Source organism: Eutrema salsugineum, unplaced genomic scaffold (genome assembly GCF_000478725.1).
Source record: "Eutrema salsugineum unplaced genomic scaffold, Eutsalg1_0 scaffold_19, whole genome shotgun sequence".
In the NCBI taxonomy this organism is placed as follows: domain Eukaryota; kingdom Viridiplantae; phylum Streptophyta; class Magnoliopsida; order Brassicales; family Brassicaceae; genus Eutrema; species Eutrema salsugineum.
In genome coordinates this window covers 1,110,857-1,131,893 of record NW_006256838.1, presented here as the reverse complement: position 1 = coordinate 1,131,893, position 21,037 = coordinate 1,110,857, and the positions used below count along the sequence as shown (strand labels likewise).

The 21,037-nt window shown below is 37.4% G+C and overlaps 5 protein-coding genes and 1 long non-coding RNA gene across 10 annotated transcripts; 4 read left to right on the top strand and 2 right to left on the bottom strand.

Moving 5' to 3' along the window:
• Nucleotides 1-64: 64 nt before the first annotated feature.
• Nucleotides 65-946, bottom strand: LOC18020090 (uclacyanin-3). 2 transcript variants are annotated; one of them, XM_024157211.1, is made up of 3 exons: nucleotides 711-946; nucleotides 361-588; nucleotides 65-219 (listed from the first exon to the last, which is right to left on the bottom strand). In XM_024157211.1, exons 1-3 carry the CDS (start codon nucleotides 865-867, stop codon nucleotides 65-67), a joined length of 540 nt encoding a protein of 179 aa, XP_024012979.1. In that variant the 5' UTR covers nucleotides 868-946. The 2 variants fall into 2 exon arrangements, with proteins under 2 accessions (XP_024012979.1, XP_006402599.1); XM_006402536.2 differs by having other exon boundaries at nucleotides 65-588.
• A 2,666-nt stretch (nucleotides 947-3,612) lies between these two features.
• Nucleotides 3,613-5,479, top strand: LOC18020069 (flavanone 3-dioxygenase 3). Its single transcript, XM_006402535.2, has 3 exons — nucleotides 3,613-3,988; nucleotides 4,511-4,758; nucleotides 4,906-5,479. Exons 1-3 carry the CDS (start codon nucleotides 3,734-3,736, stop codon nucleotides 5,477-5,479), a joined length of 1,077 nt encoding a protein of 358 aa, XP_006402598.1. The 5' UTR covers nucleotides 3,613-3,733.
• Nucleotides 5,480-7,332: 1,853 nt separating this feature from the next.
• Nucleotides 7,333-9,876, top strand: LOC18020068 (E3 ubiquitin-protein ligase RNF25). Its single transcript, XM_006402534.2, has 7 exons — nucleotides 7,333-7,532; nucleotides 7,991-8,029; nucleotides 8,108-8,245; nucleotides 8,522-8,661; nucleotides 8,808-8,911; nucleotides 8,994-9,112; nucleotides 9,252-9,876. The coding sequence occupies exons 1-7, from the start codon at nucleotides 7,395-7,397 to the stop codon at nucleotides 9,645-9,647; spliced, it is 1,074 nt and encodes a 357-aa protein (XP_006402597.1). The 5' UTR covers nucleotides 7,333-7,394; the 3' UTR covers nucleotides 9,648-9,876.
• A 1,705-nt stretch (nucleotides 9,877-11,581) lies between these two features.
• On the top strand, nucleotides 11,582-15,074 carry LOC18020067. 4 transcript variants are annotated; one of them, XR_002899968.1, is made up of 8 exons: nucleotides 11,582-11,880; nucleotides 11,982-12,168; nucleotides 12,267-12,435; nucleotides 12,605-12,808; nucleotides 12,933-13,235; nucleotides 13,337-13,539; nucleotides 13,837-14,418; nucleotides 14,640-15,074. XR_002899968.1 is itself a non-coding variant. In XM_006402532.2 (6 exons), the coding sequence occupies exons 1-6, from the start codon at nucleotides 11,659-11,661 to the stop codon at nucleotides 14,292-14,294; spliced, it is 2,043 nt and encodes a 680-aa protein (XP_006402595.1). In that variant the 5' UTR covers nucleotides 11,582-11,658; the 3' UTR covers nucleotides 14,295-15,074. The 4 variants fall into 4 exon arrangements, 1 of the variants encoding a protein (XP_006402595.1); XR_002899967.1 differs by having other exon boundaries at nucleotides 13,337-14,418; nucleotides 14,640-14,691; nucleotides 14,789-15,074; XR_002899966.1 differs by having other exon boundaries at nucleotides 13,337-14,418.
• A 118-nt stretch (nucleotides 15,075-15,192) lies between these two features.
• On the bottom strand, nucleotides 15,193-18,791 carry LOC18020066 (nitrate regulatory gene2 protein). Its single transcript, XM_006402530.2, has 4 exons — nucleotides 17,425-18,791; nucleotides 17,164-17,348; nucleotides 16,855-17,078; nucleotides 15,193-16,253 (listed from the first exon to the last, which is right to left on the bottom strand). The coding sequence occupies exons 1-4, from the start codon at nucleotides 18,605-18,607 to the stop codon at nucleotides 15,470-15,472; spliced, it is 2,376 nt and encodes a 791-aa protein (XP_006402593.1). The 5' UTR covers nucleotides 18,608-18,791; the 3' UTR covers nucleotides 15,193-15,469.
• LOC112087119 lies at nucleotides 15,505-16,858 on the top strand. The gene is made up of 3 exons (XR_002899893.1): nucleotides 15,505-15,729; nucleotides 15,856-16,262; nucleotides 16,356-16,858. It is a non-coding gene; the product is annotated as an uncharacterized LOC112087119 (long non-coding RNA).
• Nucleotides 18,792-21,037: the final 2,246 nt, after the last annotated feature.

Genomic DNA, 21,037 nt, shown 5'->3' with positions numbered 1-21,037 from the left:
GTAGTTCCAAAGATCCAGACCAAAAAAAATATCGACCAAAAAAAAAACTTGTCCACCCTGTAAATTAGCTCATTATATTGTACATTAGTACCATCGTGACTCCAATCATTCCATAGCTCATGACTCCCTTAGACGCCGCGTTAGGCGGCGATGGAGACGGTGAAGTCGTCGATGGAGACTGCTGTGAAGTCGGCGATGGAGAGGGCGAAGGCGTCGACGACTCTGATTCATTAGCCGGTGGAGAAGCAGATGGAGACGGTGTTTTAGGTTTGCGAGGAGAGCGAGGGGCAAGCGGCGGAGGAGTGGAAGACGGTGGAGTCCGAGGAGAAGGCGGCGGTGAAGATCTTGGAGAAGACGGTGGTGAAGGAGTGGCCGGAGAGGAAACGGCAGCGAGCACGGGAATGGCGAGTTTCATGCCACCGAGGCAGTGACCAGGAGTAGGGCAAATGAAGTGTATAGTTCCAACTCCTGTAAGATCGATCGAAGTGTCTCCATCGGAGAAGACCTCTGTTGCTGCGCTACTGTCGCAAGCATCGAAGTCTGCTTTATCAACCACGGACACCGAGTGTGTAGGACCATATTTGAATTCTTGAAGAAAAAAAGAAGAAGATACAAGCATTAGCTTTTTAAGGTAAAGCATTATCTTGCAAAGGGGGAAAAAACAGGGATTTCTTGGGAAACAAGTAATCAGACAAGGGAATAAAATTTACCTAGAGTGTCACCGACTCTGAAAGTCTTTCCACTAACCCAAGTCGTGTAATCGACACCACTTTCCCAACCAGAGGTATCGCCGACCTGGAAAGTCACAGCGAAGATGGCAGGGAATGAGGCTATGAGGAGGATAGCGACCGCCCCGGTTAATCCCATTGAGTTGTAATGTAAATTAAGAACTTAAAAAATTGATGAAGACTCAAGAGAGAGAGAGACAGTGAGAGGCGAGGAAGATGGCAAAATGGTGATTGGTGAAGTGCATTATATAGAGAAATAGAGGCTATGAGGAGGAGGAGGACGACTACTAAGAGAGAGAGAGAGGAGAATTTTTGAAAAGGTCGTCGTTTTTTTTTTTTTTTTTTTGATTAGGTTAAGGAAAGGGTCGTTGATTGATCAATTGCCAACTTGTTTCTTCACTATCATCAGCTGTTTTTTTTTAATATTTGTATTTATAATTCATTGTTGTTATGTTTACCAATTCTTTCTTCTTTTTCATTGTAATTTATAAGTGACGAATTCTATCCATGTGCAATTAGCTCAACGTTTTCTCAATTTGTTATGACATTTTGGGAAGAATTATTTAGGAGTGCTTCTTGTGAAGTGGTTATATGCTCAAAAGGCCGACCTAGATCTGAAAATATTCGTATATCCAAAAGCTCAGAAAGTTACATGTTTGACCAAAAAAAAAACATGCATGAGTACAATAACTTATCAGTATTATAACGATATTGGTATGTAATTATGTACCATGTGTGTATATGGCTTTCTATTATTACAAATGCAGTCAAATGCTTCATTAGCTTCATTTTAACAATTTTTTTTAACAAAAAGTACCCCAACTTAAAAAACTTTTATTGTTGTTTGGAAATTGAAAATGAATCTCGGTTGAACAAGATTCTATCAGTAAAATCTCTATTGTGATTCTTGAAAGCTTTATTTTTCAAAAGAACTACGAATTGTATCTATGTCTACAAAATTACATTACTCGTTTATGCATTTAGCTTATATTTTAGTGTTTTAGATGGAATTAGCTGCCTTTGACCAATAAATCGCTGACCTATAACAATTGTTCTGAAATTTTCGGTGTAGAAGACTAAAACGATGAAACAAATAAACAATATAATATCTATGTTAGAATATGAATATTTCAACTAGCTGATTCACTTTGATCAAACCTGAATTTGAATGTTTGGACAGATACTTTACTTTTGGTAAAAATGTCACGTATATTAGAGCATTTATTCTTTCCGAATGTGTCAAATGACAAAGAAAAAGATATCAAATGATCGAAATCAAATCTTTTCTTTTTTTTTGAACATTTTATACGAAATTAAATCTTGTTTTTTTCATCAGAGCAATGATAAATAAGAATAAGATAATAGCTGCAGGGAATTGGGCAATTGGCTAACACGTTCTGTAACCTCTTTGACAATAATCGAGGATACAGATTCGGTACGGTGTTTCTATGAAAAAACAAATATTTGCATTTTCGGAATTTGCTGGCGAGTTGCGACATCCAAAAAATTTAAAAAGGAAATCCAAAATGGTCAATGACTGAACACAAATCCCATAATGTAAAGACTACTGTATTAGTTTCACTGAAAATGAAATCATAGTTATCAAGAACCAATCATTTCTCTTGCCATTTAGTATCTTCGAAGTATGGCTGTTTTTAACTTTTTATCATAAAAACGTGTGAAGCTAAATCTGGCAAAAAGATTTGTAAATTATGACTTATTTTCCACACGCATACATATAATTAAAAAAATGCCAGTGTATTAATACATAAATTTAAAAGTTACACTGTTACACTTAATTTGCATTGGTTGTTTCAACAAAAATGTGTATAGACGGAAGAAATTTGGAATTCTCTTGAATTTTACTTTGATGTTTTAAAAATAACGGTTCTTTAGTAAAATATATATTTTTTTTTGTCTAGTACTCAAGTAGCAACAAATTTCCAACAATTATTTATTTGCCAAGTAAATACTTTACCAACAAAGTTTGACATACTTGTTTTCCACGCGTATTTCTAATTAGCCCAAACCCATGAGCCTTAAGCTGGGCCAACATTCATCGGCCTCAATATCGACATAAGTCAATGTCAACACGCATTTCAGAGAGAGACTCGAAGTTAAAGAGAGATCTTAGAGAGATCTTTGTCTAGAAACATTTTGGTTTTTTGGAGCCTCCAAGTTGGCTCTGTCTCTCAAGTCTTAAAGTCACAACCACTTACATAATATTTATTTTTGTAATTTGCATTTCCTTCCTTCTGCTTACGTTGAATCTCACCACCTTCTCTCTCTATCTCCTTTGAGCCCAGAGGCACAAGAAAACAATTGATCACTTTTTTTCTTCAGCAAAAAGAAATCTCACTGATTCGAGCCAAATACAGATAACATTCACCTTCATATAACTCCAAAGCCTCATTACTTTATTAATTTCTTTCGGATATTTATGTTAGTTAAATGCCCCCATGAACCCATATCCCCATGAACCTATACGGCTATACAAATACTAGTTCCACTTCCAAACTTTTTTTTTTAAATGACGTCTTTGTACACAGAAGAAGTTAAAATTATATATGTATACATACATGATACAACCTAAAAAAGGAAGAAAGAGAGAAACCGTATATATAACATGGTTATGAATACTATGGTGGCTTTTTGATATAATATCCAAAAAGCAAAACATGCAACTAGTCATACATCCTTCACAGATACCTTTCAATCAACGTGTCAAATCCCCAAAAGCAAATGGGAATTCTTTATTTGAACATTATTATCCAATGATTCATTCAATGTTTATGTCTGTGAACAAGAGCAGGTAGTTTCCAAAACCGTTTTCAAAGAGAAAACAAGAATTTGTTGACTTATTTTATATATATAAAAAAATAAAACAGGATATCTTCATGCGTATATAAAACGGGCGTTGCATGCTTGCTTACTATAACTCAGGATCATTGTAGCATTAACAAACAGAATCCCAAAGTACCAAAGTAAAGATTCTTGAAAACTCAATGGAGGAAAGAATTGATGAGAGTGTGCTTGGTGATTGCTTCACCAGTGCTATCGCACTTACCGAGTCAGGTGTCCCTCATGTGCCTACCCGTTACATTCTTCCGCCTTCACAACGACCAATGCTCGGTCCAAGCATTGGCACCGATACCATCACTCTTCCTGTCGTTGATCTCTCCCTCTTACACGATCCTTTGCTTAGACCCCGAGTCGTCCATGAGATTGAAATCGCCTGCAAGGAATTTGGTTTCTTTCAGGTACAAATACTATTTCTTTCTTTTTTTTCCTACATTCACTACGTATACATGTCTGGTTAGGTAACACACATTACAAGTTATGTAACTCAGTTTCATGCATTATTACAATCCAAATGAATAGAGAAGTTTGGTACGGTGTTCAAGTGTCCATGTACGCATGTCTACATTTATAAGTTCATGAAATTCAGTCATGTGTTCCATTTCTCGGGTCACTAGGACTAGTTTGGAATGTACTAAGCATCTACCGATATATATGGCTTTTTTTAAAAGGCAGTTATTGTCTTTTAGCATTTATATCATATTCAACAAAGTCCTTAATCAAAAAAAAAAAAAAAAACTGAAAAAGGTCTTTAGTTCCACTTCCAGTCTTTTTTTTTTTAAATATTAAAAAAGTAGCCATGTGAAAATGCTTTATCTTCATTTTTTATGCAAATGTCATGGATCTCTGTTTCACGAAAGCACATAACACACTATGTATCATATAAATACCTCTTATTAAGATCGAAACATTCTTCTCTACAGATTATAAACCATGGAATATCATCATCAGTGGTTAAAGATGCACTAGATGCAGCTACAAGGTTCTTTGACTTGCCTGTCGAAGAGAAGATGCTTTTGGTTTCTGATAACGTTCATAAGCCAGTACGATACGGCACCAGCCTAAACCATTCAACAGACAAAGTTCATTACTGGAGAGATTTCATCAAACACTACTCCCATCCTCTTTCAAAGTGGATCAATTTATGGCCATCCAACCCTCCATGCTACAAGTAAGTTCACTATATGAACATTAAACAAAAAACTTGTTCTCTTTTGACTAGTATGAGAATCCAATTGCTCCATTAATTTTTTTTTTTAAATTTGTAACAAAACTCATAACTGATGTGAATCTCCTGAAACTATCCATTTCTTGTCAGGGAAAAAGTTGGGAAATACGCAGAAGAGACGCATGTGCTACATAAGCAACTAATTGAAGCTATCTCAGATAGTCTAGGACTGGAGAAAAGTTACTTACAGGAAGAGATCGAAGAAAGCTCACAAGTCATGGCGGTGAACTGCTATCCAGCTTGTCCAGAACCCGAGATTGCATTGGGAATGCCACCACATTCGGACTTTAGCTCACTGACAATCTTGCTCCAGAGTAGCCAGGGGCTACAGATAATGGACAGCAACAACAAATGGGTTTGTGTGCCGTATATCGAAGGAGCTTTGATAGTTCAGCTGGGAGATCAGGTAGAAGTGATGAGCAATGGCATATACAAGAGTGTGATCCATCGTGTGACACTGAACAAAGATTTCAAACGGTTCTCTTTTGCAAGTCTTCATAGTCTACCTATGCACAAGAAGATAAGTCCAGCACCTCAGCTCGTCAATGAAAACAAACCAGCTGCTTATGGAGAATTCAGCTTCAGCGATTTCCTTGACTATATCTCAAGAAACGATATTACACAGCAAAGATTCATCGATACACTCAAGAAGAACAACTCCTGAAAAGTGAAGATGGTGTTGATGACTGCAACCCAGATCATACAATTCAACAAGGCAATTTCTACATTTCGGATTGGACGGACGTAAGTTGCATGCATCTTGTATTTAATCTCTATGGTGAGATAGAATCACTAAAAGAGTATCACAAAAAAAAAAAGCATGAGTAAATTTTATGCATGTAAATTGTACTTGTTTTAGTGTTTATATATCACATGAAATCATATAATTAGTTGTCATATAGGCTCCGGAAGCAGTACCATGTCAAACGACAAAAAGCACCCAAAGAAAACAGAGACAGAGATTCCACTTAATCAATAAATCCGGAACAAATAGTAGTTTTACTATCTTTTTTTTTTGTTGTTATATTTTTAGTTATTCATCAGTAATCAATCTACTCAGAGAGTGAAAAAGTTAAGGTTGTCTCCCTTTGGACCACAAAAACAAAGTAGTCACTTTGTATCATCATGCATTACTTTTAATCAGCAAGGAGGTCCTTGGCTTTTACAATCTCAAGTTTATCAAATCTCACAAAAGTCCCAAATGCAATGTAGTCACTTTGGTCAAAATCCTACAGACTTGCTCGTAAATAATTCTTAAGCAAACCAGCGCGTACCGAAACAGGGGATTCAAAGACTAAACAATAGATACTCGAACAAAAACGAGATAAAATCTTACAAAAACTACCAAGAGCAGATCTAGAAGCTCGATTTCGTTACCAAAAGAAATAAAAAGAAAATAGTCGAGCAACTTACGGGAAGGCAATCAATAACGATAATAACTTTTTGCCGGCAATCTCTCTAAGTTAATTTATTCACCGCCCTAGCTTCTCGGTCCCGTCGGCTGATCCCCGGTTAAACCTTCACACCGTTAAATTTATCGCCAAGCCTTATTAATTTATTTACTTTTTTTTTTTTAATCGCGAATCCCATTTTATTTACTGCTCGTTGGTGTATAAAATTTAAATAGAACTTTCTTACCGTATCTTGATTTTAAAACATTCTCGAAACCGGATAAGCTTCCACTGACCCAAATGAGTGTCTGAAAATAACAATGGCCGTATGAATCTAATCTTAAAAAATAAGATTATTAATTCTGACTGGTTGAAACCGGCTTTCTATATTTTATGGAGTACGGTTTTAATTCGCACCTTGTTTTTCTTCATTTTTATTAATAGATATTTTCAGTAGATATAATATTATAGTATTTCAAAGTGTGATAGTTTCTACCTGATGCAAAGAACCAACCAAGTTGTTTCGCATGTCGACGTAAGAGAGACACTACTCAAGTTAGTATGAAGACAAAAATAAAATAAAAGAGCTTTCAATGTCTTTTTTTTTTTTGTTCAAGCCTTCAATATCTTCATTTTTTCTTCCATATGAAAGCCTATCATGTCTTTTAAACCATATAGTCATAAATTCTATACTTATAAAGAGAAAAATCCTTATTTTTTTTTTTTCTTTTTAGATCGTAGAGATTCTGATGGTGGATTAATCATTTATGTGTATATATTGTGAAATTCATTTAAAATCATATAATTAAAAGAAGATTCCTTAAAGCCAAAAACATGTTTTTGTTCAAAAATGATGAAATAGCAAAAAATAAGTATATAATATTGGTTGTTAAGACTATATGATTTCTAACTATTTTGATATAAATTTCCATTAGTTTTTCATTACGACTAAACGTATGTTGTGATTCCCTTCAGTAATTCGGTGATTCGTAATACTTGCCTACTTGGGAGTTGAGTGGGGTGAGTTTGAAAAGAAAATAACAAATTGGGGTAAATCAGAACTTATTGATATAATATGGGGCCGATATGGTGAAAAGGAATTACTGAAAAGGTCTTGTTCTGCTTCGCCGTCTCTGCGCTGACGTGAGTGCTTTTCTCGTTCCTCTCGGGGCCAAAAAACAAAAAGGAATGACGGAGGAGGAGGTAGCGATGGAGATGGAAGCTGTAGAAGCAGTTTACGGCGAAGAATGCGTCATATTGGATTCTTATCCTCCTCATCTTCACCTCCACATCAAGCCCCGTACCGCCGAGATCTCTTCTCAGCAGGTTTTTCCCCGTCTTTGATGTATTTTTTTCTTTTATCATCGTTCTTCGATTCTGCGGAAACGAGAACTGCGTTTTCTGTTTTTTTGCTAAACCCCAAACTATCGGAGAAGAGGAGAGAAACACGGACATTGAGATTGTCAGATTAGGGATTTGGCGTTGTTGGTAGATTGGCCAATCGTTCTATCAGTAATTTGGCTTAGAATTCGATCGTAAGCAATAGAAAAGCTTCAAAATTTAAAGCTAAAGTGGATGCGAAATGGTTCGGTTGCTTTGCGAGTATGATTTGACGCAACTGCAATCTGCGACTTGGATAGACCAAAATTTTATCATTTTTATCTAGGAAGAACACAGTGATCCTCTGATAAATCAATAGATTATGATTGATTTTTATTTTTGTAAATGCATGTCGTGCCTTTTGATGACATTGTGGTAATGCTCACCGTAGTTTTGCTCTGCAGTTTGTGGAAGCAGTTGTGAGAATACAGGCAGGTTATAAGGTAAATTTGGTTCCTATGTCATTATAATTATGGCTGTCTTGTTGTTGAGCTAAAAGGTATCTTCTTTTGTTGTTACAGTATCCAGACGAGCCACCTCGAATCAGCCTGATCGAATCCAAGGGTCTTGATGAGCAAAGGCAAAAGCATTTGATGGGGTTGGTTCAGAAGAAAGCTTCTGAACTATCATCTTCTCTGATGCTGGTAGAACTTTGTGAGGTAACAACTCTTTATATTTTCGTGAATTCTAGTGTCCCCTATGTGGAGCAATTCTCCATTACTGCAACATGCTACTGCAAATCTCAGCATTTTACTTCATTGTGTAGATGATCAAATGAACGAATGGTAGATACTAGATGTAGCATAATTGAAAGGAAAAAAAGCATATGCAGATTAAGAAAAAACTAAGTTTGCTGAATCACGAACAAACGATGTGCATTATGTGTATCTGCAAATTTTTTTCTCAAGTAGTGTAACAAACATTTATGTATCTAGGAAGCAGTTGAGAGGCTCACGATTATGAATCACCCGGATGGAGATTGTCCACTGTGTTTGTATCCGTTATTCCCTGAGGATGGCGGGAGTAAACAAATGCCATTTATGAAACTGATGTCTTGCTTTCATTGTTTCCACTGGTAAAGAATCGTTAACCTCAGCTACGGTTTTTGTTTCTCTCTTTCTCTCTTTCTCTCTTTTTCTCTCTCTCTTATTTCGGGAGTATTTCCAAATGACAGCAAATGTTTAGGTATCTAATAGTTCTTTATTGATTTCAAGTGATCAGTGAGTGCATCATTAGGTGGTGGAATTGGCTTCATACGCAGAAACAAGCTGATTCAGAAAATGTTGACACTTTACATCTGCGTAGAGAAACAAGTGACCAAGAAGGTTCGTACGATAATGTCTTTTTGATGGAAACTGGAAAAGATCGGTTCTTTTCAAAAAATCTAAATACAATAAGTATTTGCAGGTAAATCTGGATCAGCAGATAAAAACTTGGGAAACTGTCCAGTGTGCCGCAAAGTTTTTCATGCGAGTGATATTGAACATGTTCTCGACTTAGTCGGTGGTGCTCAGTCATTCCAAGAGGTGAGTGAGCCATCAATTTCAGATCATTTTTCTTTTTTTGCGTTGGATAAAGTCGACCTTCAATCTAAATCCAAGATTCAACTTTTATTCTTTCTTTTATTAACTTCATCTCAGCTTTTGTTTGTTTTGGAACGAACAGGATGCTGGTTTTATACACGGTGAGGATGAAGATCCGCTGCTCCAGTCAGATTCAGAGAACATGAGAAGGGAGCGGTTTGAGGCTATACTTAAGACACAGGAAGAAAAAGGTGGTCTGGTTCAACCGAAGAAAAACATATCAGTTGTGCCCGGTATGTATCTTCCTCCACCAGCTCCTGCGTCATCTTCATCAAACGAAGAAGAAGCCGGTCAAAGTCAAGAACGAGGAGAAGTAGAGCCCAAAGAAGCTGAATCAGAGACAAACACTAGCAGCTCCACCAACAGGAGAGGCCGAGGCAGAGGCAGAGGCCGTGGCCGTGGACATAATGTCAACAGAAGTAAGCAGAATTCGCAAGATCCAAGGAAGCCGACGAAGCAATGGGTGCAGAGAAGTTGACAAAAGTCATGGATTATTTAAATCTCGAGAGAGACGGACATCAAATTCCGACTCGAAACACAAGATTATACTTAATAAAACTTAAGATATTGGGCCAAGAATCTTTCGTTTTTACAACTTGTAAATGCCTGTGAGCTTTTTTTTGGGTGGTTAGTGAGACGAATGTGCTTGTCGGGTCGATATTGTCCACTGAAATCAACCTCTGATGAACATTAATAATTTTTTCTCTTACAAGAAAAAACGGAAGAAAGAACGAAAATTTTTTTAAAAAAGAAGTAGAAGAATAAGAGGAAAATAATCAAAACATAAAGAAAAATACAAAGTTAATGACAAAGAAGTTAAAAAAACGAGAAAAAAAACAAACAAAAAGTTGTGATTAAGAAGAAGAAAAGAGACAGTGTTGAAGAAGACAAGAATAAGGTGAATAGGAAAAGAGATGAAGAAAAAAGAGTAGAAGAAGAAGAATGTGGATAAAAAAGTCTAATAAAACTAAAAGAAGTACAAGAAAAAAAAAACTCAAAGAATACAAAATGATGATGAAGAATTCAAAGATGATGAAATAGAAGTAGGAAAGTATGTGGAAGAAAAGAAAACAAAAAAAATAAAGAAGAAGAAGAAGAAGACATAAGAGAAGAGGAAAAAGATGTAGAAGTCAAACGCGATGATGACGATTAAAGAAAAATATGAAGAATAAAAATAGAAATATAGATTTAAGAAGAGAAAGAACACAAAGCAGTAGAAGTCGAAGATGATGAAGAATAAGAAAGAAAAGATGGGGAAGAAGAAAATCCAAAAGGTGAATAAGAAGAAGAATCAAAAGCTGAAATTCATGAAGTAAGGGAAGAAGGAAATGATAAAGAACAATAAGAAAAAAATTATAAAAAAGTAAAATATATAGGACAATACAAAGATGTTAAAGGATTTTGACAAGAAAAACCATAAGAAGAAGAACAAGAAGACAAATGACTTAAAATGGGAGAAGAAGAAGAAGAAAACCATAAATAAAAGGCAAAATGGAAAAAGGAAAATATAGGAAAAAAAAACTAGATGAATACCTTATTGAGGATAATGTAAATGAGGAAAAGAAGATGAAAAATTTATAAAAAAAGAAGAATAGTCGAAAGAAAAAGAAAAAAAAAAGTCAAAGAAAAAGAAAAAAAAACCTATAATATTTATGTATTATTCATGCATATATGATAATATATTTTTTTATAGTTCATTGCATATATAAACCATAACAGACATATATAATCTGTTTTATTTTTTTTTAAAAGATAAAAAATACATTTAGTAAAAATAAATATTTTCAAATGATACCGTTTACTCTGTTTTAATTTCAAATATTTCAATAACACAAATGATGCAAGATGACAGTTTGATATTTTCAACACATTCTCAAAATTTATAAAAATATAGTGACAAATTTCATCACTTGGTTATGTTTTAATTAATAAGACCGCACAAGGCGCGGACAAACTACCTAATCCTATAATTATATTGAATACTCACGGGTTGATCTTCAATATGGTCATTAACTAATGTTTTACCGTCGCTTTGTTTGGTAACTGTGGGTTTGCCGTCTGATTGGTCCATCCGTCCATGTATTGGTTTTACCCTCACTTTATTACATATTATGGTTTTAACCTTTGATTGTGTCCATATTTTATGTTCTTACCCTCGGTTTATTTAGTAATTATGGTATTACCCTCTGGCTGCTTCATATTTATGTCTTTCTCCTATACTTTTCTTGTGTCTCATCTATCTTACCAAAGTTTGAAACGGACAAGTGTCGAACAATTAGAAACCGCACAAGATTGGGCCCTAAATATTTTATTGGGCTTGGGCTTAGTAGGTTACTAATTGGTCTAAACATATCGCTTAACCGGTTAATGATTTGAGTGGGAAATTACTGTTTTACAAACAATATTAGCTTCACCGGTTTGTAGTGGCCACCGTCGTTCTGAATTCAATAGTAGTGTAATCGCCGGCGGCGATTCTGCTCATTTGTTCGATGTCCTCTCCATCAGCGGTCGCCGATCTCTTGGCCGCGCTTGCCTACCGGCTCCAGAATGGAAATCGAGTTGTCGAAGAAGAACTGGAACAGTCTTGCTCGTCTTTGGGACTCGCTATCTCGGAGCTTCACCGATCTCTGACTCTGGACATCGGCGGCGAGGATTCTGGGATTAGAGTTTTGGATGCGGCGATATCTCTAATGTGTTTCAAGGCACCTCAGGTTAGTAAAAAAAAAAATTCTCATTTGCATTCTTTCTGTATATACATGTCCCGGTTTCTTACTTGTACGTTTTTTTTTTTTGTTGGAAAATTTCTTCTTAGGTTTTTGATTCGGCGATTGAGTATTTGGTGCAAACAATTGTTTGCGTCTTATCATCTTCAGTCAATTGTAAGGTCCTTAGGTATCGAAACGATGAAATATTACAGTTTGGAAGCTCGAATTTACCTCACTGCTCTGAAGAATTGATCGAAATCTCTAAGGACATTATCGATAAACTGGGGGCAAACGGTGGGTGTAGTTTATTCTTTTCCTTAGTGTTATCTTAAGATTTTAAATCTTTTGTTTTCTCATATTTGTTTTGCTGACTGGCAACTGTTTATATATAGGAAGATTGACTACATTGTTGTTTCAAGCTGTTGTAAGATCAGCAGCTTCAACATCATGCAGCGTTATCGCGCATAGAAATTCAGTGGATAGAAGAAATAGGGCTGTCTCCAAACTTCTTGCTTACTTACCGATAGAATCATCTATAGAGGACCACGAGACACCACTGAGGTTTTGACCTCTTCTTGTACTGTTCTTGTCTGAAGCTGTGTTAGTCTACATTTTCGAGTTCTATTTGTCGTATTAGTCGATGGAATTTGTAAAACTGAAGCCACGGCTTCTGCGATGTTTGCTCTCTTGTTTCAGAAAGTAGACCAGTCTGACACTTTTTGATGACCAGGATCCTGTTCTGGTATCAAGATCCATTGTCTTTCAAGGAAGATATTTCCAGAATTTTGAAAGATGTGGTGGAGAGGCCTTTCCTTTGTCTAAAGAAGGAGCTCTTCGAGAGTGCAGAGTGGCGCGATATTGTCATCTGCTTAGCCCTCTCTCCTTCTATGTTTATCAACGCCAGAGCCCTCTTACATAAATGGTTTTTGCTTACGTGAGTTCCTGCCCGATTCTTGTCACGGAAATCTACAATATTGGACACGTTTTATCCTTATGCTGTGTCATCTCTAGCTTCCCATCTTTCTTGCATTCTAATGCAATTTCATTCTTAACGCCAGGGGACTTGCTACAGTCTTCGAATTACTTGCCGCGTTGGTCTCTGCAATAGTGGACACAATTTCAAGACCATCGTTGTGGGGTATACCAATGCAACTAGCTTCCTTGTTGCCATTCTCTGATGCATACTTTCCTTTCCAGTGTCAATTTCTGAGAATCTTGGCTGGTCCTTTCACCTCCAACTCCCTCGTAATGTTAGCTCATACTGTCAGTGTACCATTTGCTGTTCATGGGCGACAACGACGGGATACTAATTGCAAGCCTACTCCAGCAAAATTTCAAGCATTGGATGACAAAACCGAATGGTAACTTTACATGAAAATGCAAATTATTTCCCACATTTTTGATATATAAATATATACGTGCATGTGTGTGGTTTTTGAATGTCAGTTGTATCTTCTGGCAGGGCTTTGGCTATTAACTTCCCAGAATGGTTTTATTTTGCTTCTGTTATGCTCTTCTCAGAAGGAAATTCGTTAGAAAATATCCACCATAGATACACTTCACAAGTGGCTGATGCATGTGATGTGGAAGATCTCTCCATTGGTGCGGCTACATACATTGCTTGGATTCTAAACCCTGTAAAAGGAACCATTCAAGAATCACTAAGTAAGTCTCTCATTAGAGTCTCAGAGATATGTACCCAAAAACGTTGCTGCTCAGAAGCACATTCTAGTGAGACTATAACTGGCAAGAGAAAAAAACGAGATAGGCTCGATTCTGGCAAATTAAAGGCTTCCAGTATTGTGGAAGACCTGGTCAGAGAATTTCACAGCAAAGTCACCAGTTCATTTTCTTATGAATTAGATTCTCGTAAAACGCATCCATCTTTGAGCTCTGGCCTTCGAAACAATTTTTTGGTTAGAAGTGTGGTGGTTGGCGTACTGATTGGTTCTCCATATTCAGTAACAGATGAGGAGTGTGAAATGGTACTGCACTATGTTGCAACTGGGAAAGTTCTCGCCATTAAGAAATCACGGATTAGCGGATTCAAACAAGCAAAGGGATGCCCTAAATTAACTGCTTTGTTGTCAAATGAAATTACCAAGGAGGAGGCAATTGAAGGCGCACGTCTTGTTTTCAACTTAACCGACACTCTGGAGAGTATGTGTGTATCAAGTTTTGAAGCTGAAGAGGATGCCCAGGAGTTTATTAACCAGTTTAAGCTAAGATCCAGCAAGTATTTGGTCAAATGCATCGACCGCCTGATTCAACTTCACTGTGAAGAAGATGGAGATACAATACTAAATGACCTGCATATCAGACTGCTACAATGGACGATAAAAGGACCAGAAGATCCGCAGCTCAACGAAGATCTTGATATCATCACTGCTAAATTGACCTGCATATTCTCGCTCGTCTAACTGCCATCCTTCATCCCGACTTGTGTCATATTTGGTGGTACACATGTTTTTGGGGAAAATGGTGATCAGATATGAACTGTTTAAAGCACTCACACGACTGGAAAAAGATAGTACTGACGTTCAGGTAACTGAACTTGTTTGCCTTCTTTTGTTTATTTTTTAAAATACTAGCACAATCAGAAGTACGATATCTAGTTCACTAGTTTGTTTAGAGCCTACAAGTTCTAATGGAGCTTTAAATTTAATATTATTCCTCTTTTGAACAGACCCTTTGTTTTTTTCTTCTTACTGTTACACTATCTTTGATCATCATAACATGCTTACTTTTGACCCTTTATATTTTAGCTCCACAAATTCATTTGTCTGGATTGGACCAGAGGAATTGGACGATTAGATGGTGAGCCTTGCAACTACTTGATGCCTTTTGTCATGCTCGTAGACTGAGTTTTCGTCACAAGTTTTTCTTTATTTCTATTGTGTGAATCCCTAACTAGGGATAAAGACAAGAGGGGCCATGGGAAAGATTATATGTCTATTGGGTTTTGGGAGTGACAACAGGTAAGAAGAAATACAGAGAAGAAGATTCTGTAAATCATCCAAACCATGTGGTTTCACTTTCAGACAAGAAGTGTCAGATGCCAACTCTAGACGACCCCACACCAATCCACTTGGAGTTGGAGAACCTTACATGAAAGCAGTTCGTAATTTCGTATACATATGTACCGCAGCAGAGATTTTACCCCTCACTAGTTTCTTGTTTTATACTTACCATTTTTTTATAAGCTCTGCAACTTTCGGAAAAATAAGAAAATGTTACAGTTATAAATGAAATGGCATAAAACAAAGAGTTATGAATAAACACGACTTTACGAATATTTTTAGCTAGGTACAAAATAATGCAATCTTCCCTGTCACAGGATTGCTATCATTAAATATATTATCCTTATATCAAGAAAAAAAATGTCAACATTTAAGTGGGGGAAAAAAAATAGATGACAACTATATTTGACATCACCATGCTAAAAGAAGTGATCAAGGAAAAATAAAAGAGCCAACGATAGTTTTTGGTCGTACTTCAAGAATTTAAGAATTGAAGCTTTTGTACTGTTAAGAATAAATATCTCTCGCTCTATGTATATATATATATATGCATATATATTACATAATACGTTATCCTATTTGATTGAGTATGATCGAGTGCATACCGTTTGAAGAGATTCCATGAACAAAGCAGAGAAACTTGTTAAAGCTTGGAACACACCAGGCAACCCTGTCTGCAGGTTATTAAGAGTCATGGCTCTTGTCACTTCTATTGCCTTTGAATGTTTCACCATCTCCTCCTCTACTCTCCTTTGGCAAACCGCAAGCTCTGTTTTTTTATCGCTTAGCGGATCTCGAGCGTCTAACATGTGTTGGCTATCAGGTCCTGAATCAGGTAAACCGACACCGACCATTGAGTATGACTGGTAATATTTCCTCTCTAGGTTTCTAAGCGACGAAGCTTTCTTCTCGAGCTCTTTTGATGCTGATTCTGTTCTTCTCTTTATCTTGAGTTCATCAGCTTGTTTCGTCGATATCACATGCACAACGTTGATGAAGCTTTTGATTGCTTCGGATGCGACTGTATCGGGAACACGGTCTAGAGCAAGTTTCCACTCATCGCAGAACGCGTAAGCATCGGTTGGCTCTTTGGCAGCGGCATCTTCGTGGCAGACCGGAACAAGTGTTAGTTTGAACCAGGCGTGAACCGAGTGTATGAAGTCACGCTGGAATTTGATCAGATGACTAAAACTGGAGTGCCAAGAAGAGACAGCTGATTCTAAGTCACGAGTCGCTTGTCGATGTAGCTCTGAGGTTGATTCGCCTTTGCCTGATCTATTGATCAGCCCTCGAACTTGCTGCACGATGCTGTTCTGAGTCTCGTGAAATTGATGCATAGCTTTCCACATGTACATAAAACTGCATCAGGTTAAAAAAAAAATACACAGATTAATATCTCCAAACTTTTAGTTCAGTGACATATTATGATTTTGTCAAACAAAATGTCTCAAATTGTTGCAGAAATCACAGATAATACCAGTGACCAGAAGATATTCATCTCTGCCGCAACTAGATATTATAAGGTAAGCCTAACCCATGATGTTATTGCCTCTAACTTTGAGATATACTTTACCAATTTCAGCAGTTTACTAGTTAGTTTGACAGGATAGGCTGTAAAACTTAAGAAGCTAAGAACTAAGCTGTAACAATAGATAAGAGAGGTAAGGCACCCTTTTTTTTTGTCTCACTTTAGGCATATCATTATCAAGGACCACAGAATTCTGAAACGCATGGCCTCAAAATTGTCTAATAATTGTTCACCTACTTATTGATGAGCCCATGAGATTCTTTTAATAGATATGAAAAAGTAGGTAGAAGTGAATAGAATACTAACTAAAGAGACCAAATGTGTAAATAATGATTGCTTGCCAAAAATGTCAATTTCCAAAAAAAACTGTTGGATCACAAGGTAATATCAAACAGCTGGTGACTCACTTATTAAAGACAAGAGGAAACTTACCCATGACAGAGTTCAATGAGTTGAGGAACAAGGTCGGTATCACGAAGACGGATTATGGCAGTAGATGTAGTTGTAACAGCTTGAGATGTAACAATTATCAGTGACTGTAACCTCGTAATTGAGGCCTTTGTCTTGTCTAGCTTAGCTTCATCCTCGCCTTTATACTCTTGACTTTGAAGTTGCGACAACTTCTTCTCGTGCTCAATCTTGACGCCTTCTCTAGCCTGGAAAAAAAAAAAAAAAATCAGTTACCAACAATCAAAAGTAAAAACTTACAAGGCCTGATTTTTAGTCAAAAGTGTAAGAGACCTTGATTTCTTCATACAGCTTCTTCTCCCATGCCAAGAGACGGTCAAGAGTGGAACAGAGGCTCTTCAGACTGTTCGGTTGATCCAGCGCCGTCGTGTCCAGCCTGTATTTGACTGCCAATGGCGGCTTCGAGGTCCATGTCGAGCTCAGGTTGCTTAATATGCTACTCGAATGAATCACCGTTTCTAATAAACAAAATTTTCACAATGTCACGCCTACTCAAATCCATCAAAGAACATAACGAAACAAATTCTAACTCACTCTTCAATTGGCTGAAACTCCGGTCAAGCTGAGCTCTGCCGAGCTCAAGCATCTGAGATACTTGATTCCCGGCGGCGGCCGCCTTGTCGAAATTCTCCTGGATCGCGTCAGCGATTTCTCTCAAGTCCCTATGCCTAACCACCATCTTCATGTCGGCGATCTCTCTTCCGCCTCTATAGCTACCGGAAGATATCGTCGCATCATCTGCTTTCTCGTTATATCGTCCGTGTTCACCGCCGACGTATTCTTCCGGCATCGGTGAAGGTTGCTGGTGTTGCCGACCCATCGAAAAAGTTCTCCCGGTGGATCCGAAGTCGGAGCGCGTCCCGATCTCAGAAATCGACTCCCTATCGTCATCTTCCTCCTCCGTGGCGTCCGAGGAGGTCGTAGTGCTGTAATGATCGTGAACGTCCCATTCGCTACACTGTACTTCCTCTCTCTCCGTCTCCGTCTCCACCTCCACCGCACTGCTCACTGATTCAAACTGCTTCTGCTTACTCGAATGGAAGAAATCATACTCTGACCTCTGTGTTTCGGTATCATCGCTAAAAGGATTATCGGGTTTCTGTTTCTTCTCTTGAGCCTTCCGATCGAAGAACTCGGAATCGGGAGGAGAAGGAGGGTAGAAATTCTCCCAGTTCCAGACGGAGGAGGCATGTGAGGGAGTAGCGGAGTAAGTGGAGTTCTGGTAAGCGCCGGGATAGAAATTCGGCATGAAATTGGATCTCTCACTCATCGGAGAAGACGAAGGGCTTGACTCCGAGAGAATATGAGGCAGCTTTGGTTTGGGTTGCTGTTTCCTTCGTCGATTGGAAGAGGCGGACATGATTGGAGGATGCTTGTGCTCGGTACTTGCAACGGAAGGAGACATTGAAGGAGGAGGAGGATGAACAGAAGAAGGAGCAGGCGACGGCGGAACACGTGGAGGGATAAGGTTGACCGGCGATTGTTCAGAAGGAGGAGGTTGGAGGAAAACTGCCGGAGTCTGATCAGACACAGAGAGAGGCTCACCGGCGGCGAATGAGGAAAGAGCAGATCCAGTGAGACGAAGCGATCGGCAGTAATCGGCGTGAGCGGCGGCGAGATGATGACGAGCGTAGACAGCTTCTTTCATCAGACGGCGACGATCTTTACACCGTCGAACAGTATCCTCGCTATCGAGCTTCGACGCCGCACACCCCATCTCTTCTCCTTCAGTTTTCTTCTTCTTCAGCTTCGTTTACGGTGGCGCGTGAGCTCACGCTAGCTATGCATTTTTCCAAAACAGAATCATACAAAAGGAGAGAAAGATAGGCTATAGCTGTTTTTCCAGATTTTCCACTCTTCACTACACTGTGGACTCGATTTTCTCATCTTTATCGGAGAAAAAGAAAACATAACCGACAAAAAAATAAATATTTAAACAAAATCATTTTCCTCGACTGATAAGCGACTCAGTGACTGTCACTAATACCTGGACTAATCTTTACCTTTCGGTTACTTTATTTCTTAGTTAAAAATAAATAAAAAAGTTAGAATAGACAAATAACTCGACATTTTCTGACAAAATTATTAACCGTTACCAGAGCCGACATTATAATATTAGGATGGTTAATCAGATCATTCATCAAACGAACTACTATTATACTCAGTGACACAAGAAGACAATTTGTGATTGACGTATAAAGAAAGTCAATTTGTGATGAACGAAACTCTTTAATAAACAGCTCTTCTATATTGTGAATCAAATTATCGCGAAGCAAAAAAAAATATAATCGTAGTCGTAGATCTGAGGCTTCTGAGGTATACAGGTCCAAAGATGGAAAGAATGCCGATAAAAAGGAAAGTGGAAAAAAACGGCAGGATGGTGAAAAGTTGAAGCTGAAAACGGTGAAAAGTGTTACTTTTCTTGTTTGAAAAAGTCTTTAACGAACAGAACAAAACCACATGCATTTTTCCTTTTTAGCTTTCTAGTTTCTTTACCAACCACTTTGTTCCAAAAGACTCATCATCATCGCACCGCCTTTAAAACCGACCCCTAAACTGTGGACTTTATATGTTTTGTTTTCATAAACTGTTGTCCTTAATTAACTATGGGAGTTATGGGACCAAGAGCATCTAATTAGTAATACACAAATTGCTGAAAATTAAAGATCACACGTATGCGCATTCATTTCAATTCACCATTTGTGGTTTCTCAAGGACAGATTGAGTAGCCACCATTTTGAAAAGGAAATAAAAAAAGTGCATAGAAATGTTGCAATATATACAACAACTAGGCAAAACACAAGACATGTATGTGTTAATTTTTCGCAGTTCACACTAAGATTCTACAATCAGAAGCTGTAGATTTTAAGGGGAGAAACTACAAGACCATGAAAGGTTTTATTTTGACAGACTTCTCGCTCTGAAGATTGCATTTTGAGATAATTGATGCCTATTATGAATACTTGTCGACCAATTTGCATGATGTCACTCGAACAATGTACAACAAAAATTTCACCGTTATTCTAATATCTTTCTTAGTTAATACGGCCATGGATCTTGCTCTGAGATCCTAATTAAACAACAAGGAAAAAACTCAAGAAGGCAAGAAACTTGTCGAAAGGACGTCCAGCTCAATTGTCGTTGTCCACTAATTGGTTCTTGTCTTCTGAAGATTTATAATGGTTCTTGTCTTCTGAAGATTTATAATGGTACTATTCAAAAAAAAAAAAGATTTATAATGGTCAATACTGCTTTACTTATTTTAATAATTAATTTTGCTTGAATAGGGGGTGTTAAGCTCTTAAGAATCTCGGAATATCCTGATTAGCGTAGAAATTTAAATATTCCCAACATCATGGATCACCACTATCCTGTATTTTTTAATATAGAAACTAGAGATCTTGAGACACGTTCTAATAATAGGGACCCTTTTTCTAAATAATGCGATTAAGGCAACCTTGAGGAGGTTCGAAATAAAGAATTTTTTGATCGAATTATTTTGACGCGTGTGCCAATTGTTTCCTTTTTTTCCGTGTGTGTGTGTGTGTCCCTCTAACCATTTCAATAGACAAAAACAGAGGTCAATGCCTTTAGACATTGTGAATTAACATCTTAGTCAGATTATTTTGACTTTTGAGAAATTTGCCTCTCCTGGTTGCTAGGAGCACAAATTTACAGATCTAGGATTCTTACGGAGGTAAAATGTTAATAAATAGAAGAAACCTAAACAATAATAGGTTTAGTTTAGATTTTTTACAACCTTAATGCCGGTAAATGCTGAGAGGCTCCTTCTACGTCTTCAAATGTACATTGGTAATAACGAATATTCGTTTTCTCAGATAATTATTTCTTTCTTCCTTTTTTTAAAATTAATTTACGGTAAATATATGATGGCAACAAGTTAAAGGGCTTTAATGACAGACAATTAGGAAAAGAAAAAAAAAAAGGTTGAATGGCATTTTGACTGATTCAGCTTTCTTCTGCATTGGGTTAATCTGGCCGGCAAATCTTTGATCTAGTTATTATATAGACCCTCTTGGTCTTGTTTATTTGTCTCAACTCTCCAGATTTGCGCCTCGTTTCAAAAGCTTGCCCTGTTTCTTTTTGTGAAGGTCAAGCTTTGAAGGGCTAAAGGGTGATGCTTTGG